General features: G+C 35.2%; 1 protein-coding gene across 1 annotated transcript in view; it reads right to left on the bottom strand.

Annotated features, from left to right (window-relative positions):
- Positions 1 to 16,379, bottom strand: part of GLRB (glycine receptor beta) — a 93,070-nt gene that overhangs the window by 12,452 nt on the left and 64,239 nt on the right. Inside the window, exons 7-8 of the mRNA XM_047092078.1 lie at positions 14,855 to 15,007; positions 658 to 956 (exon numbers count right to left, since the gene is read on the bottom strand). Coding sequence (XP_046948034.1) covers positions 658 to 956; positions 14,855 to 15,007 — 452 coding nt within the window. The remainder of the gene's footprint in view (positions 1 to 657; positions 957 to 14,854; positions 15,008 to 16,379) is intronic.

The raw sequence follows: 16,379 nt of genomic DNA, 5'->3' as shown, positions 1-16,379 counted from the left end.
TCCTAAATTCATGAAACAGCCTGTTGATCCAGAATTTATCAGAATCTAAAGGCACTGACTATTACTCTTAGACCAATGATCAAGTGACAAGGCAAGGTCCAATTCTGCTGCAAGTACTCACCACTGGGCTGGACAGATCCCTGACTACGGTATAGTTTTCCCATGGGCCAGGCATCCCGTAAGTAAGTAGCCTGCCGGCCATATTCTGTGTGGAGCTCTCTAACTTGATAGGGAAAGGAAGAGGGTTTTATCAAGAGCATGGGCTACCCTAAATCTACCAAGTGGGCAAAAGGTCAGTGCATCCAGCAATCCTCTGGCCTTTGAGGCTTATCAGGTGAGAAAGAACAGGAGGGTCTGTAGCTTTGACAATATCTCCACAGTCAATGGTACCCATCAAAGAAGAAACATCCCATTAAACTCCATGGAAAGTCTTCTAGAAAGTTGATAAGGTGTTGATTTCTTTTTATTAATTAGTATTTGACCTTAGTATTTTTTATTTCTTTTACAAAAAGGTTCGATGTGTTTCAGTTCCTTTTTATCTGTGAGAGAAGAATGAGGGAGCACCAATTCTATCAAAGCTTCACACCCACAGAAAAGTACCTTTCTCCTGAACTGCAGAGCGGATGGGGGAAATACTTTCGCCAGTGTCATTCTTACCTGCAAAGTGCTAATGTGAACAGGAGTCCCTGTACCATTCACAGTGTTCTTTTTAGCAGCATTTACATGTGCACCTTTTCCATCTGCCTGCTCAGCCTTTGCAATTCTGGCTTTCTCTGCTTCGACTCGTTTGGGGTTATTCAACATCACCTGCACGACAGCATACTCCACCAGAGAAGCAAACCCAAAGAGAAGACAAGCAATGAGCCACACATCAAGGGCCTTCACGTAGGATACTTTGGGAAGTTCAGCAGCAAGGGTTGTGCACTCGGAGGCCAAGCTGAGTACTGAGAAGATACCTACAGAAATAGAAATAGCAGTTAAAGTTGCTTCTTACCCCTGTGAAATGTTCTGCAAACATTACTTTTTGATGATATCCCTCTGCAGTTAACTCCCAATGCTCATCAGATCTCTTTCAAGCTCAAAGAGTAGAAAAAAAATAATATTGACATACTTTTCATGCAAGTATTATTTAATGTAGTTGGAGATGTTTGTAAATATTTAATATTTAAAAGTAAATAGAAATTTAAGCCAACATGTAAAAACACAATTTAGATCTGGTTTAAATATTAAAGATGTCTGAAACTATTTTGTAGTATCTCGGAGGAAGCCACAAAGCTCTCTAGTTAGAGTTATTTCATTTTTCAGCTTTATTTTAGACGGTCACAGAACTGCATTTTACCCCAAGAACAACTAAGTCTGAACAAGAATAGAACATATAAAGCAATTTTCTGATAAGGCTCACAATTTAAAATATCTAATAGAAAAGACAAAGATAGAGCATTCCTGATTATTTCAGGGGAAACAAATGATTTCAGCTTTTCAAGGAAAGAGTAATATTCTGCTATCTGTATTAACCATTTGTGGAAGGTTAACTAGTTACATATCAATTTAAGCCAAATAATTGTAAAATCCAAAAGGAAAATTGCAATAATTTATATCCCTCCTTTTCTTTGCACTTGCCACATTCCCACTGACTACCAGTGACACCCTGTGTCAGAAAAAGTCTTCTATGATGTCAAAGGAGGCTCACATTAAGTAATGTAGAAAACAGGTTTGCCTAGGCTATGCACTTTATGGGGCCAAATGCACTTTTTATTCTTAGATTTGACCACCACAGAGAATTAACAAATAGATCAACCTAACAAAGATATACTTGGTGTTCTTTTCTCTCGCCTTGGAAGTATGGTAAGCACTATATTAGTATTAATAATCAGTTAAAACACTGAAAAATATATTCCATCAGTTGCAGTGTTTTAAAGTCTCCTGAGAGGTGTCAAGTTTGTTCGGCTCTTTTTTGTGAGTATTGAAGAGCTACGAGATTCTCTACTAGAAAGAAAGGTTTCTAGCAAAATATAGTAACTTCTGCAGATAGAAACAATATTACTTAGAATGTAAAGACTTGACAGTTATATTAATTACCCTTGGTCCTGAGGAAAACTAAGAACTAATTAATAGAGACTACATCTTAAAAGTTAATATAGGTCTTAATGTTTCTAACCTGGAAGTGGAAACTAACATAAAAACAAAGGTTTTATCACTTGTTGCCCGAAACTGCAATTAGTTATACCTATGGGCATTAATTTAACAAGTCATATTTCCAAGTCAATTTTTCTATTTTTAATCAAATGCTGTATGTCAATCTAGCAATCAAAAACAACCTTACTTAATTCCTTGAAATAGAATATACTGACACACCATTCTCTGTGTTTCCATAGCATTTCACTTTCATCAATAACACAGGATAGATATATCAAACTGTTGTAAACTCAGTAGTATACCTGAAAATTTCCTGATATATCAGAAACTTCATGAGAAAATGGAGAATAATGGCAGATTTTAAGGGTCCTGAAAGCCCTATAATGAATTTACCATACCTGGTAGAAAATATTAAGAGACTTTAAATTTGGGGAAGAGAAATGACATTACCAAAAGAATGCTGAGTAACATTATTCTGGTAGGGATATATACAACAGACTAAGAAAGGAAAAAAATAGTAGCTGCAGAAACAAAGCACAGAACTGATGCAAAAGGATTTTGACAAGACATTTTAAAAGACTTGGTTACTGATTAAAGGAAGAAGGAAAAGATTGAGACAAAGCTCTGAAGAATGGAATAATTGGAAGAATACCCATGAAAGATTGGAAGAGGAGACGTAGGAAAGAAATGACTTTGGTATGAAAACACTGAGGTGGGTCAGAGAAAGGCCAAGAAGCATAAAACCGATGACCATGACAAGAGCATGATACACTTGAGAATGTTGTAAAAGAAAAGATTAGCCAATATTATTCAGATGCAGGTCATTTTGAAAATGCAGAAAACCTTGTGAGGAAAAGATGCTGGAATGTCAAAGAAAGGAGACCAAAGAAACAGAGAAGGGACTGTCCTTTTAAAGGAAGAATATGGCATTAAGGGTTTTCTGGGGAGAGGAGGGAGGCATTTATAATTCCAGATATTAAGTTAGAAACCATGATGGTCAATTCTATTAAGATTTTTATCATTTCAGAGATGAAAGAATAGAAATGGAGAAAAATGTGAACATCACTGTATGCCTTCTCTTCAGAAAATCATATTAAAATTAGAAAATATCCATTTGCTTTTTTATTTATTTTTTTTTTTAATTTTTTTTTTCAACGTTTATTTATTTTTGGGACAGAGAGAGACAGAGCATGAACGGGGGAGGGGCAGAGAGAGAGGGAGACACAGAGTCGGAAACAGGCTCCAGGCTCTGAGCCATCAGCCCAGAGCCCGACGCGGGGCTCGAACTCACGGACCGCGAGATCGTGACCTGGCTGAAGTCGGACGCTTAACCCACTGCGCCACCCAGGCGCCCCCCATTTGCTTTTTTAATCCTAAAATAAGAAATCTGAGCAAATAATATTTCTTTGGACAAGTATTATACCATTCACTTAACATAGTCTTCAAATAAAATCACTTCACTGTTAAATAATGCATAGGGAAATTTTGTCTGAATTTTAATAATTTATAAACCAATCAAAAGAAATTTCACTACTTGGCATCTACCCAAAGAAAATGAAAACTCTAATTTGAAAAGATATATGCATCCCTACGTTTATTGCAGCATTATTTACAATAGCCAAAATACGAAAGCCTACCAAGTGTCCAACGATAGATGAATCGTTAAAGATGAAGTGCATATACATACAATGTAACTTTACTCAGCCATAAAACAATGCCAATCTTGCCATCTGCAGCAAGAAGGATGGAGCTAGAGAGTATAATGCTAATATAATAACAAATGTCATGAACCAGTAGAGGTCAAGGAGTAAACTGCAAGTGTTTACATACCTGTCTAAATTACAAATAATTTTTATCTCATACTGCAATAAACTATCAAATTCATACATGGGGAATTGTGATTAATAAGATGAAAATTAATTTAGAAGTACTACTAAATTATATTAGCATGTTATCATTTCATAACATTTTACTCTAAGGATACGAAAAGGAAAGCTATTATTAATATTATATGAGAATCCAAAAAAACCTTTTTGACATTTCTGTAAGAGGTCCTTATAATCCCTGAACACTGTTCTAGATGACCAGAGTATAAGAAAGAATGTGTGCATGCATGGTCTGCTAGACGTCTGCCTTGTAACCTAAATTATTAATCTTTTTACACTTCAACTGAAAGTTACGTGTTAAAAAAACTCCCTTTTTAAAAAAATTCCCTTTTAGCAACAATTCAAGTACTATATGTACCAGAGAAATGGAGTGTTATGATAATTTACATAAGAGTATTACAAAAAGTTGCTTCAATAATTACTTCCATATTCAGAGAAAGAGCTACAGACAAAAGTCTGTACCTAAAATTCATAGAGGGAGCTTTCACGTTTGTTAACAATGGAAAAGGTAAATTCAAATGAGATTGGGAGAATGTTTAGCATCTTTTCATGTGTTTGTTGACCAATTAGATGTTGCCTATTCAAGTCTGCTGCCCGTTTTTTAACTGGACTTTTATTTTTGGTTTTTCTGCTTTTTTTGTTTTCTTTTTGTTTTTGAGCCGTATGAGTCTGCATATTTTCAATATTAGTCTGTTATCAGATATACGATTTGCAATTACTTTCTTCAATTCAGTAGATTATTTTTTCATTTTATTGATGGTTTCCTTTGCTGTGCAGAAGTTTTTTAGTTTGGTATAGTCCCACTTGTTTATTTTTGCTTTTGCTAAAATCATCAAGATTGATCAAGATCTGTATCAAGGAGCTTATCACCTGTTTTTTTCCAGATTTATGGTTTCAAGTCTTATATTCAAGTCTTTAATCCCCTTTGAGTTAATTTTTGTGTAGGGTATAAGATAATGGTTCAGTTTCATTCTTTGGCAGGTGATTGTCCAATTTTCCAAACACTATTGAAGAGACTGCCCTTTTCCAATTATACATTCTTGGCTCACCTGTCATAAATTAATTGACATATATATATATATATATATATATATATATATATATATATGGGTTTATTTCTGAGGTCCCTATTGTTTCACTGAACTATGTGTCTCTTTTTTACCACACTGTTCTAATTGCTACAGCTTTGTAGTATAGTTTGAAATACTGCCTCCACCTTTGCTTTGTTTTCTCAAGATTTGGGATCTTTAGTGTCTACACAAAAATTTTAGGATTATTCTATTTCTGTGAAAAATACTATTGTAATCTTGATAGAGATTCCACTGAATTTGCATATCGCTTGGAGTAGTATAGACATTTTAACAATATTAATCTTCCAATCCATGGGTATGGAATATATTTTTCCTTTATCTGCACTGTCTTCAATTTACTTCATTAATGACTTACAGTTTTCATATAGCTCTTTCACATTCTTGGTTAACTTTATTCCTAAGTATTTTATGCTTTTAATGCAATTGTAAATAGGATTGCTTTCTTAATTTCTCTGATAGTTCATAATTAGTGTAAAGAAACAACAGACTATCTTGAAACTTCACTGAATTCACTTGTTAGTTCTAGCAGTATTTTGATAGAGTCTTTACAGTTTTCTGAATATAATATGTCATCTACAAATAATGACAGTTTTACTTCTTCCTTTCCATTTTGGATGATTTTTATTTCTTTTTCTTGCCTAATGACTCTGACTAGTATTTCCAATACTATGTTAAGTCAAAATAGCAAGAGTGGCCATCCTTGTCTTGTTTCTGATCTTAGAGTACTGTTGGGTATAATGTTGGCTATGGGCTTGTCACATATGGCTTTTATTATGTTGAGGTACATTCTCTCTATATCCACCTTCTTACAAGATTTTTATTATAAGTGGATGTTAAATGTATCAAATGCTTTTTCTGCATCTATTGAGATAATCATAGGAGTTTTATCATTCATTTTGTTAATGTGGTATATCACACTGATTGATTTACAGATGTTGAACCATTCTTGCATCCCTGGAATACATTCCACTTGATCACTGTGTATGATCTTTTTAATGTATTTTTGAAACAGGTCTGCTAATATTTGGTTGAGGATTTCTGCAGGTATATTGATCAGGGATATTGGCCTGTAATTTTATTTTTTTGTGTGTGGTATTCTTGTCTGATTTTGGTATCAGAGTAATGCTGACCTTGTAAAATATGTTTAGAGGAGTTCTTCCTTCTTCTATTGTTTGGAAGAGTTTGAGAAAAAAATGATATTAATTCTTCTTTAATGTTTGGTAGAATTCACCAGTGATGTGTCTGGTCTGGAACTTTTGTTTGTTGAGAGGTTTCTGATTACTGATTCAATCTCCTTACTGGTAATTTTTGTTATCTGTTCAAATTTGCTATTTCATCATGATTCAGGCTTGGTAGGTTGTATAGTTCTAGGGATTTATCCATTTTGCCTCAGTTGTCCATTTGTTGGTATATAATTATTCCCAGGAGTCTCTTGGGATCCTTTGTATCCCCTGATATTAGTTGTAATGTCTCCTCTTTCTTTCCTTATTTTATTGATTTGAGTTTTCTTTTTTTTCTTGGTGAGTCTAATTAAGGGTGTGTCAATTTTGTTTATGTTTTCAAAGAGTCAGCTCTTGTTTCATTGATCTTTTCTATTGCCTTTTAGTCTCCATTTTTTCCTACTATAATTTTTATTTCCTGCCTTCTGCTTAGTTTGGACTTCATTTGTTCTTTTCCTAGTTCTTTCAGATATAAAGTTAGGTTGTTTATATGAGACTTCTCTTGTTTCCTGAGGTAGGCATTTATTACTATAGACTTCCCTCTTTAACTGCATTTGCTGCATCTATAAATTTTGGTATGTTACATTTTCATTTTCATTTGTCTCAAGGTATTTTTTAATTTCTCTTTTGATTTCTATTTTTGATCCTCTGGTTGTGCAGGTGTACGTTGTTTAATCTCCAGAAACGTGCAAAATTTCCAGTTTTCTTAGTGTAATTAATTTCTAGTTTCATATTGCTGTGGTTTGGAAAACTGCTTGATGTGATTTCAATCCTCTTAAATTTATTAAAACTTGTTTTGTGGCCTAACATATGATCTATCTTGAAAATTGTTCTATGGACACTTGAGAAGAATATGTATTCTGTTGCTCTTAGATTGAATATTCTGTAAGTAGCTGTTACGTACATATGCTCTAATGTGCCATTTAAGACTGATGTTTGTTGATTTTCTGTTGGAGTGATCTATGCATTGGTATAAATGGAGGGGGGGGATTAAAGTCCCTTACTATTATGGATTGCTGTCTATTTCTTCCTTTAGGTCTGGGAATATTTGCTTTATTAATTTAGGTTCTTCTATGTTGGGTGCATAAATATTTGTAAATATTATATCATCTTGTTGGATTGACCTCTTTATCATTGTGTAATGCCTTTCTTAGTCTCATTACAGTCTGTATTCAAAGTCTATTTTGTTTATATAAGTATAGCTTCTCTAGCTTTCTTTTTGTTTCCATTTGCATGGAATATCTTTTTATTAAAGTAATATGATATATTAAGTAGTACATTAAAGTAATATTATTTCTCTTTTAGATAAAATTATAAATATGTATAGGTTTAGTAACAGAGCTTCTAAATACCTACAGCATAATTTTATATAGTTGGAGATTTTTAACAACTCTCTCAACAATAGCTGTAAAAATAACTAGACAAAAGGCATAAAAGATTTCAACAGTACTATCAACCAACTTGATATTTTCAGAACACTACATCCAACAGTGACAAATATACTTTGCAAGGGAATGTGGTATGGTTACCAGGAGATACATGTTAGGCTAGGCCATAAAAAAAAAAAAAAGTCTGAATAAACAAAAAGTTTGAAATCATATTCTCTGACAAAATCAAAAAGCATTTAAATAAAATTAAAATCATTATCAGGTACTTATTAAAAGTAAATATTTGGAAATCAAACAGAATCCATGGGCCAATGAAGAAATCACAAGGTAAATTAGAAAACATTTTTAACTGAAAGAATATATCTATTTATAACTTTAAATGCTCCTGTTTAAAAAGAAAAAAGATCTAAAATCAGTTATCTGAGTTTTCACTTTAAGCATCAAAGAGAGATCGAATTAAATGCAAAGTAATTAAAAAGAAGAAACTAATAAAGAGCTAAAAATCAACCAAAAGGAAAATAGAAAAAAGTAAATGAAATAGTTACTGATATTTTAAAAATATCAAAAAAAAATAAGCCTTCAGCTAGAATAATCAGGAAAAAGAGAATTCACAATTTAACAATATCAAGAATTAAATCTGACATACCACTAATAGCCAGACATTAAAAGGATAAGAGAATATTATGAAAATATTTTGTGCTAATAATTCTTACAACTCATGTAACATCTAGAAATCAATGAATATAATTCACCAAAATAAAGAAGAAAACCCATCTAAATATTTAAGTATATGCAGAAAAAGAATTTGGCAAAATTCAATCAAATTTAAATTCAATGAAACTTTATCATATGTGATAAAAAAACAACACTCAGCCAACTAGGAAGCAAAGGAAATCTACTCAATTCAATTAAGACATCTATAAAAAATCTACAGCTACTATCACACTTAATAGTGAATGGCTGTTATTTCTACTAGAATCAGGAAGAACAATTGTCAACAATTCTATTCAACATTACAGTAGAAATACCACAATGAGGTAAGAAAATTAAATGTTGGGGAGTATTTGAAGCAACTGGTAAGAATGCAAAATGGTACCATCTTTTTGAGAAATAGTATCTCAGTATTTTAAAAAAGTAAGTGTATCTTGATATCACCTCACACCTATCAGCATGGCTAAAATCAACAACACAAGAAACAATAAGTATTAGGGAAAATGTGGGGGAAAACAACCCTTGTACATTGTTGGTGGGAATGCAAACTGGTACAGCTACTGTAGAAAAGAGTATGGAGGTTCCTCAAAAAGTTAAAAATAGAACTACCACTGAGTATTTACCCCAAAATTTAAAAAAACACTAATTCAAAGGAATGCATGCACCTCTGTACACACACACACACACACACACACACACACATACACACACACAAACATACTATACATATATATATATCACATATATACATGCCATGGAATATTATTCAGCCATAAAAAGAATGAAATCATCATTTGCAACAACATGGATGGAGCTAGAGATAGAGAGTATAATGCTAAGTGAAATAAGTCAGTCAGAGAAAGACATCACATTATTTCACTCATATGTGGAATTTAAGAAACAAAACAAATGAGCAAAAGGAAAAAAAAAACAAAAGGGGGCAGAAAGAAAGAGAGAGAAAAGCAACCCAAGAAACAGACTCTTAACTATAGAGAAAAAACTGATGGTTACCAGAGGGCGGGGGGGGGGGGGTGAAACAGGTGATGGGGATTAAAGAGTACACTCATGATGAGCATTGAGTAATATATAGAATTGTTGAAACACTATACTGTACATATGAAACTAATATAACACTGCACATTAACTATACTGGAATTGAAATTAAAAACTTAGTAAAAATAAAATAAAAGTTTTTCAAAAAGTAAAACATAGTTTTACTTTGAAATCCAGAAATCTTATTCCTGGGTATTTACCCAAGAGTAATAAAAAACATATGTCCATACAGAGACTTGTACACAATTATTGAAAACAACATTTGGGTTATTTATAATAACCCAAACCTGGAGATGATCTAAATGTCCATCAACTGTGGAGTGGAAAAATAAACTATGAAATACTGCCCAACAATTATATGGAGTCAAATATAAACATGAGCAACAACATGGATACATCTTACAAACATAAATATATTCCTATCCTCTAGTTTTCTTTTAGTGGGTGTGGCTAGAGATAATCATCCCAACATACTGAATGATCTTAGTTGAAATTTATAATCACTAACTTCAGGAAGCCCATAATCACAACAAGCATTGTATATTTCCCTTGTCCATTCACTACCTTCTCTCTTCAAACTCACAACAGTCTATCCTATCTCACTTGCAACTCGTGACCTTTCTTCCTATTTTACTGAGAAAACAAAATCATTCACAAGCCCCCACTACCATATCTACTTACCTATCTCTGTCTATACCTATATACCTATATACTCTGCCTTCCCTCCTGATATTGAAGACCAAGGATTAGTAAACTGATGCATAGGACACCCATTCAATTATGTATTGTCTAAGGCTGCCTTTAATGCTACAACAACAGATTTAGGAGTTGCACCAAAATCCATATGGCCCACAAACATAGAGTATTTACTATCTGTCCCTTCACAGGAAGAGTTTGCTGATCCCTGGGACCAATCCACTTTGTCCTCGAAAAGGCCAATCTGTCTACCTGATCTCATCCCCTCTCACTTCTCAAATTCTGCTCCTGCACTTCTTCCATCTCTCATTTTTTCCTTTGTTATTGGTTGTTTTCCTCTAAATATAAACATGCTAAGATTTTGTCCGTCTTCAAAACAAAAACCAGAAACCCTCTCAACTCCTATTCCCACCCCAGCTATTTCCCCATTCTCTTTTTCTTTTTACAGCTGACAATCTCCAGCGTGTTGTTTCTACTGGATGCCTCTAGTTCCTCCCTAGATGCCACCGTTCTCTCTTGAAGTCACTCCAATCAAGCTTTCCTCTGTTCACTCTACAGAAACTGTTCTTATCATGGACACCAGTGACTTCTCCAGGTTAATGAATCCAATGACAATAGTTAGCCCCAAACTTACTTGATTGGCAAGCAGCTTGACTGAGCACTCCTTTAACCTAGAAATGCTTTCCCCGTTTGGCTTCCAGGAAACTACATCATACTGGTTGTTGCTCATCTTCTCAGTCTCAAGGGTTTAACCTTTATACGTCCACCTGCACTCCAGTCTCCTCACGTTAAAGACCATCTATGTTCTTACAAATCTAAAGTTCTTACCTCCAGGCTTGATCTCTCTTAAAAACTCCATACTTGTATAGCCAACTATCTGATATCTCTACCTAAAAGAGATCTCAAACTTAATATGTCCAAAACCAAACTCCTCATCTTCCCACCTTCTCAAACCTCTTTTACATGCAGCTTTTCCCATGTCACTAAGTGGTAATTTCATCCCTCTAGTTTCTCAAACAAACAAAAAACAAATACAAAACCAAAAACCCTTTGAAGTCACCTTCGATTCTACTTTCTTAAATCCTACATACAACACATCTACACATCTCTTTATCTCTACCATATCCATCATCTATTATGAGCATCTCTACCCTCTGGCTCATACCATGATCATTTCACTTAGATTATTAAAATAGCTTCTTTTTTTTAAAATTTTTTTTAATGTTTATTTATTTTTGAGACAGAGAGAGACAGAGCATGAATGGGGGAGGGTCAGAGAGAGAGGGAGACACAGAATCCGAAACAGGCCCCAGGCTCTGAGCTGTCAGCACAGAGCCCGACACGGGGCTCGAACTCACGGACCGTGAGATCATGACCTGAGCTGAAGTCGGACTCCCAACCGACCGAGCCACCCAGGCGCCCCTAAAATAGCTTCTTAACTGATTTCCTTGCTCCCACCCATGCCCCATTTTAGTGGGTTCTAAACAAAGAGGCAAGGAGAATTTGTGAAAATGTATTTATTTTCTTATTTTTATTTATTGATTTGGGGGGAGGCAGAGAGAATTTCAAGCAAGCTCCATGCTCAGTGCAGAGCCCGACATGGGGGAGCTCAATCCCACGACCCTGGGATCATGACCTGAGCTGAAATCAAGTCTGATGCTCAACTGAATGAGCCACCCAGGTGCCCTGAGATCTGTTAAAATTTAAAGCACATCCTGCGGGAAAAGCCCTCAAGGGCTTCCCATTTCACTTTGAAGACAAGCCAAAATAATCAGAATTAGGACATATTACACGGTCTCCTCCCTTTTGCTGTCTTTCTGACATCACCCTTTCACTCATTCTGATCCAGCCACACTGGCTTTCTTGGTGTTCCCAAAGTATTCCAAACATGCTCCTGCCATAGGAATGCTGGCCTTGATGATCACTAACCCAGCCCATTCTTTCCTAGATATCCACCGTGATTTATTTCTTTACCTCCATCACATCTTTACCCAATATCACTTCTCTTTCAACAGTTCCCTACAAGCAGGCTGCTGTCCCTGAACTCTCTGTCCTTATGTCACTATCTTTCTACATTCCCGGACGTTAGGATTTTTTTTTTTTAATTTTAGTGTAGTTGACATACAATGTTATATTGGTTCCAAGAGTACAACAGAGTGATTCAGCAATTCTATACACTGCCCAGTGCTCACCATAATTACGTACAGTCATCATCTGTCACCATACCCTGTTATTACAATATAATTGACTATATCCCCTATTTTGTACTTTCCATTTCCGTGACTTGTTTTATAACTGGAAGTTATACATCACCGTCTTATATATCGTATATTGTACTTATTTGATGTCTGTTTCTTTCCAAAAAAAATACAGACTCATTGAGGCTTAGAGGTTTTCTTTTGTTTAATCTATCTTATTAACTATCTCTTAGCTATTTACTTTGTTAGCTATGTGCCCATCTTCTTGAATATTGCTTAGTACACAGTTGGCACACACTAAATACTTGCTGAATGAATCAAGAGTGTAAACGTGCTTTACAAAGTGTAAAGTAATGTATACATGTGGCATATTATTAACTCCTGAATGTGTAATAAGCACTTTACACTCATATTTTCAGTTCTCCAAGTAACCAACCCCTTGAGTATTTTTTGATACCTGTTGACATTTCAACAGAGTATGTTTAAAGAGGTTAGATCGGTTTGTTATCTAAATTGTCACAATTTAGACAGAGAGCAGGAATTGAAATCCAAGCTGAACTCGAGGGACTGACTTTCAACCATGAAATACTTCTGCTCCATACAACAGGTCTACTGGACGTTAAGTGGACGGCTCAGGGACCTTATGTCAGAACTCCTGCAATAGATGGGGGTTTACAGAGAAAAATCCTTCAAGGACATATCAGGGATTTAAGTGTCTCCAGAGTACTCTTGAAAGTCTGACATTTCAATTTATATCGGTGCATAAGAGTAAGATATTTTTAATAAGCAAAAAATTGACTACTTGGGGGAAATGGATGATATTTTTGACAAGTCTAAGAATACAAATCTAGTTTTCCAGTAGTTTTATTCTCAGTACAACATAGTTAATTCTCATCCCCTAAATGAATTAATCTATGAGTTGCCATTGTCTTCATTATACATACATAACCGCTAGGATGAAATCTCCTACATTTTTGGTCATTAAGATGTAGATTTGGTCTCTGTGGCTTTTATTAAATGTAAATCATCAAATGTCTTATTCAAGTAAAACTGTCATTTTCATTGCTTCTTTCCTGGTTTTCTACTCTTTAAAATCTGTATTTCATTTAATTCCCCTAACAAGTCTGGGGGGAGATTTGCACAAAGCCTTTTTGATGGAAATAAAAAATAAAATGCTGCAAGCAATCAGTCACCAAGAGGTCAGATATACCACAGCCCTACCTATATAAGTTCCAGGTGAAAGTCAGAGAACACACACACACACACACACACGCACACACACGCACACACACACACACACACACACACACACGGTAATGAAACTTTTTAAAACATTCCAAACAATCAAAATTTGTTGTAACAAAATTCTTATTTTCAAGATTATTCACTTCACCCACTAGAAGGGCTCTTGATTACTTCACAAAGCAAAGACTTTTTCACCCCTATACAGACACAATTTTAAGACTGGCTAATGATGTTTCTATGTGACAGAGCATTAAAAATAACAAATAAGAGAGCATGGATAACCAGCTCTTCTTCTCCCTAGCCACTCCTGATGATACAGCACACAGTATCTGATGTTTAAGAAAATGATGCAAAGGTGGGGCGCCTGGGTGGCTCAGTTGGTTAAGTGTCCAACATCAGCTCAGGTCACGATCTCATGTTTCATGGGTTCGAGCCCCACATCAGGCTTTGTGCTGACAGCTCAGAGCCTGGAGCCTGCTTCGGATTTTGTGTCTCCCTCTCTCTCTGCTTCTCTGTCTCTGTCTCTCTGTCTCTCAAAAATAAACATTAAAAAAAACTTAAAAAAAAAGAAAATGATGCAAAGTCATTCCCCAGTGAAGAGCATGAGATAGTATAAAATATCACTGAGAAAGATTCCCATCAATATAGTTTTGTTTTTAAGTCTGGCACTATTGCGGCTTTTAGACTTTAGTTCCCTGTGGAAATCACTTCTTAATAATTATTTCACAAGAGTCAAAGTTAGACAGATCAGCTATTTAAAATACCCAAAGAGGGGCGCCTGGGTGGCGCAGTTGGTTAAGCATCCGACTTCAGCCAGGTCACGATCTCACGGTCCGTGAGTTCGAGCCCCGCGTCGGGCTCTGGGCTGATGGCTCAGAGCCTGGAGCCTGTTTCCGATTCTGTGTCTCCCTCTCTCTCTGCCCCTCCCCCGTTCATGCTCTGTCTCTCTCTGTCCCAAAAATAAATAAACGTTGAAAAAAATAAAAAAAAATAAAATAAAATAAAATAAAATACCCAAAGACATGAAAGAAGAAAAAAACTTAGTTTAATTATTGACTGCATAAACACTGAGAAAATACAGTGCAATGTCAAGTTTTGAAGGAAGTCTAAAAAAAGAAAAGAAAAAGGTTGCCTTCAATTCTACAGTTCTGTTTGAAAATAGTTGATTACACAGTTAGGCAAGGACATAACCCACGTCAGACATCGAGAGAGAAGCACAGAACGCTTTACCCAGGGGCACTCTGGCAGCGCTTGCGTCCGGGTTGATCCAGAAGGAAAGCCAGGAGAGAACCACTATCAGCAGGGTGGGGGCGTAGACACCCATCATGTAAAACCCGACCTGTCTCCTCAGGGTGAAGATGACTTCCACACACGTGTAGTACCCTTTCAGAAACAAACATGTTAGAAATATGAGGTGCTCACCCACGTGCAACTGCAAAAATCAACGATGTACCTATAAATTGTAAGTCACTTCCATTTGAGGTAGTTTCACAAAGTAAACTCAGAAAAAGATTTTTTTTTCTATAAATATATAATTCATTTGATGCGAAAGGTTGACATTATGGGACCTGTCTCACCTGACCTTTCACAACTTTATTATGGCATCGAGAAATAGATACCACATGCTGTGCCACTATGTCAACATCTCAGCTTTTAAGTCTTTGTTCAGAGAATTCGCAATGAACTTAAACTTTTCATTACCCATGGGTCCTCTCAGAGCAATTGATCTAAAGGAGTCATATAGGGAGCAGTAAATCAAAGTGGAACAAGTCTAAAAAGAAACACTCCACGACTACGCATTGTCAGTATAATTTTTCAGCTACAGGTACCACTTCTTATCTAGAAAGTATGGCAGTCTTCAATAACTCCTATGCGTACTTAAACCTTAAAAGTTAAGAGTATTGGAAGTAAATGTTAGCAGCAATAAGAAATATGTTTTCAATCTATGTAGATAAAAAATTATAAAGGGCAGATATCCAACGTTTCTCTCAATTCTCTCCTCCACTCTAGACCCTCAAGCATGCTTTATGAGGCAGAGGACCTCATTTTCACAAGCGGAGACAAATGCAGAAATTGCATTACAGCATAATTCTAGAGATGCCATGACACTACTAGTCACCCGGATTAATCACAAATTATAGGCAGCCTCATAATAGCCTTTGCTGATTTGAGAAACAAAATAAGTGACAAAATATTCTCCTAGCACTGGAATAGAAGACACACTTCTAGATGTTTGAGATTATTTTTTTAAATGCTTTAGTTCTTTCAGTTAGCAAATTAAATATAATATTTAATGCCTAGAGTGCTTAATTTTGATAAAATTGTCGTTAGCCATTCAAACAAAAGCAAGGTTATGTGCAAATGCCAAAAAGTTAAAATATCTCCAGCTGTGTTCAGCTTAAACCTTGTTATTTTAAAATGTGGAAATATATAAATGAATGATAAATGAACACATGAAATAATTGTGGGGAAAGGACAATATTGCTTTTTACTATTTTAAATTTTAAAAGCAATATTTATCTGATTTTCCTAGTTAGGAAGGATATATACATTTCTGGCACTAGAACAATCTTCATTTTTATTCATTAATGGTACTTGCGGCAATAGTGGCATAATTAAAGAATGTCAAATAAAAGAATAGCTATTCACGTCCTCTTATTAAATAACTTAGATTAGAACCCTATCTTTTCCCCAGTGTGAATTATAATCATCGCCACCTCTGAGAGATTAGAAACATATTAGGGCTAAATATGTA

This window comes from Lynx rufus, unplaced genomic scaffold, assembly GCF_022079265.1.
Source record: "Lynx rufus isolate CCGP_SWC_20201006 ecotype Redwood Valley unplaced genomic scaffold, mLynRuf1.p SCAF_3, whole genome shotgun sequence".
NCBI classification, from domain to species: domain Eukaryota; kingdom Metazoa; phylum Chordata; class Mammalia; order Carnivora; family Felidae; genus Lynx; species Lynx rufus.
The sequence above is the reverse complement of the archived record's forward strand: the minus strand, read 5'-3'. Positions and strand labels throughout refer to the sequence as shown.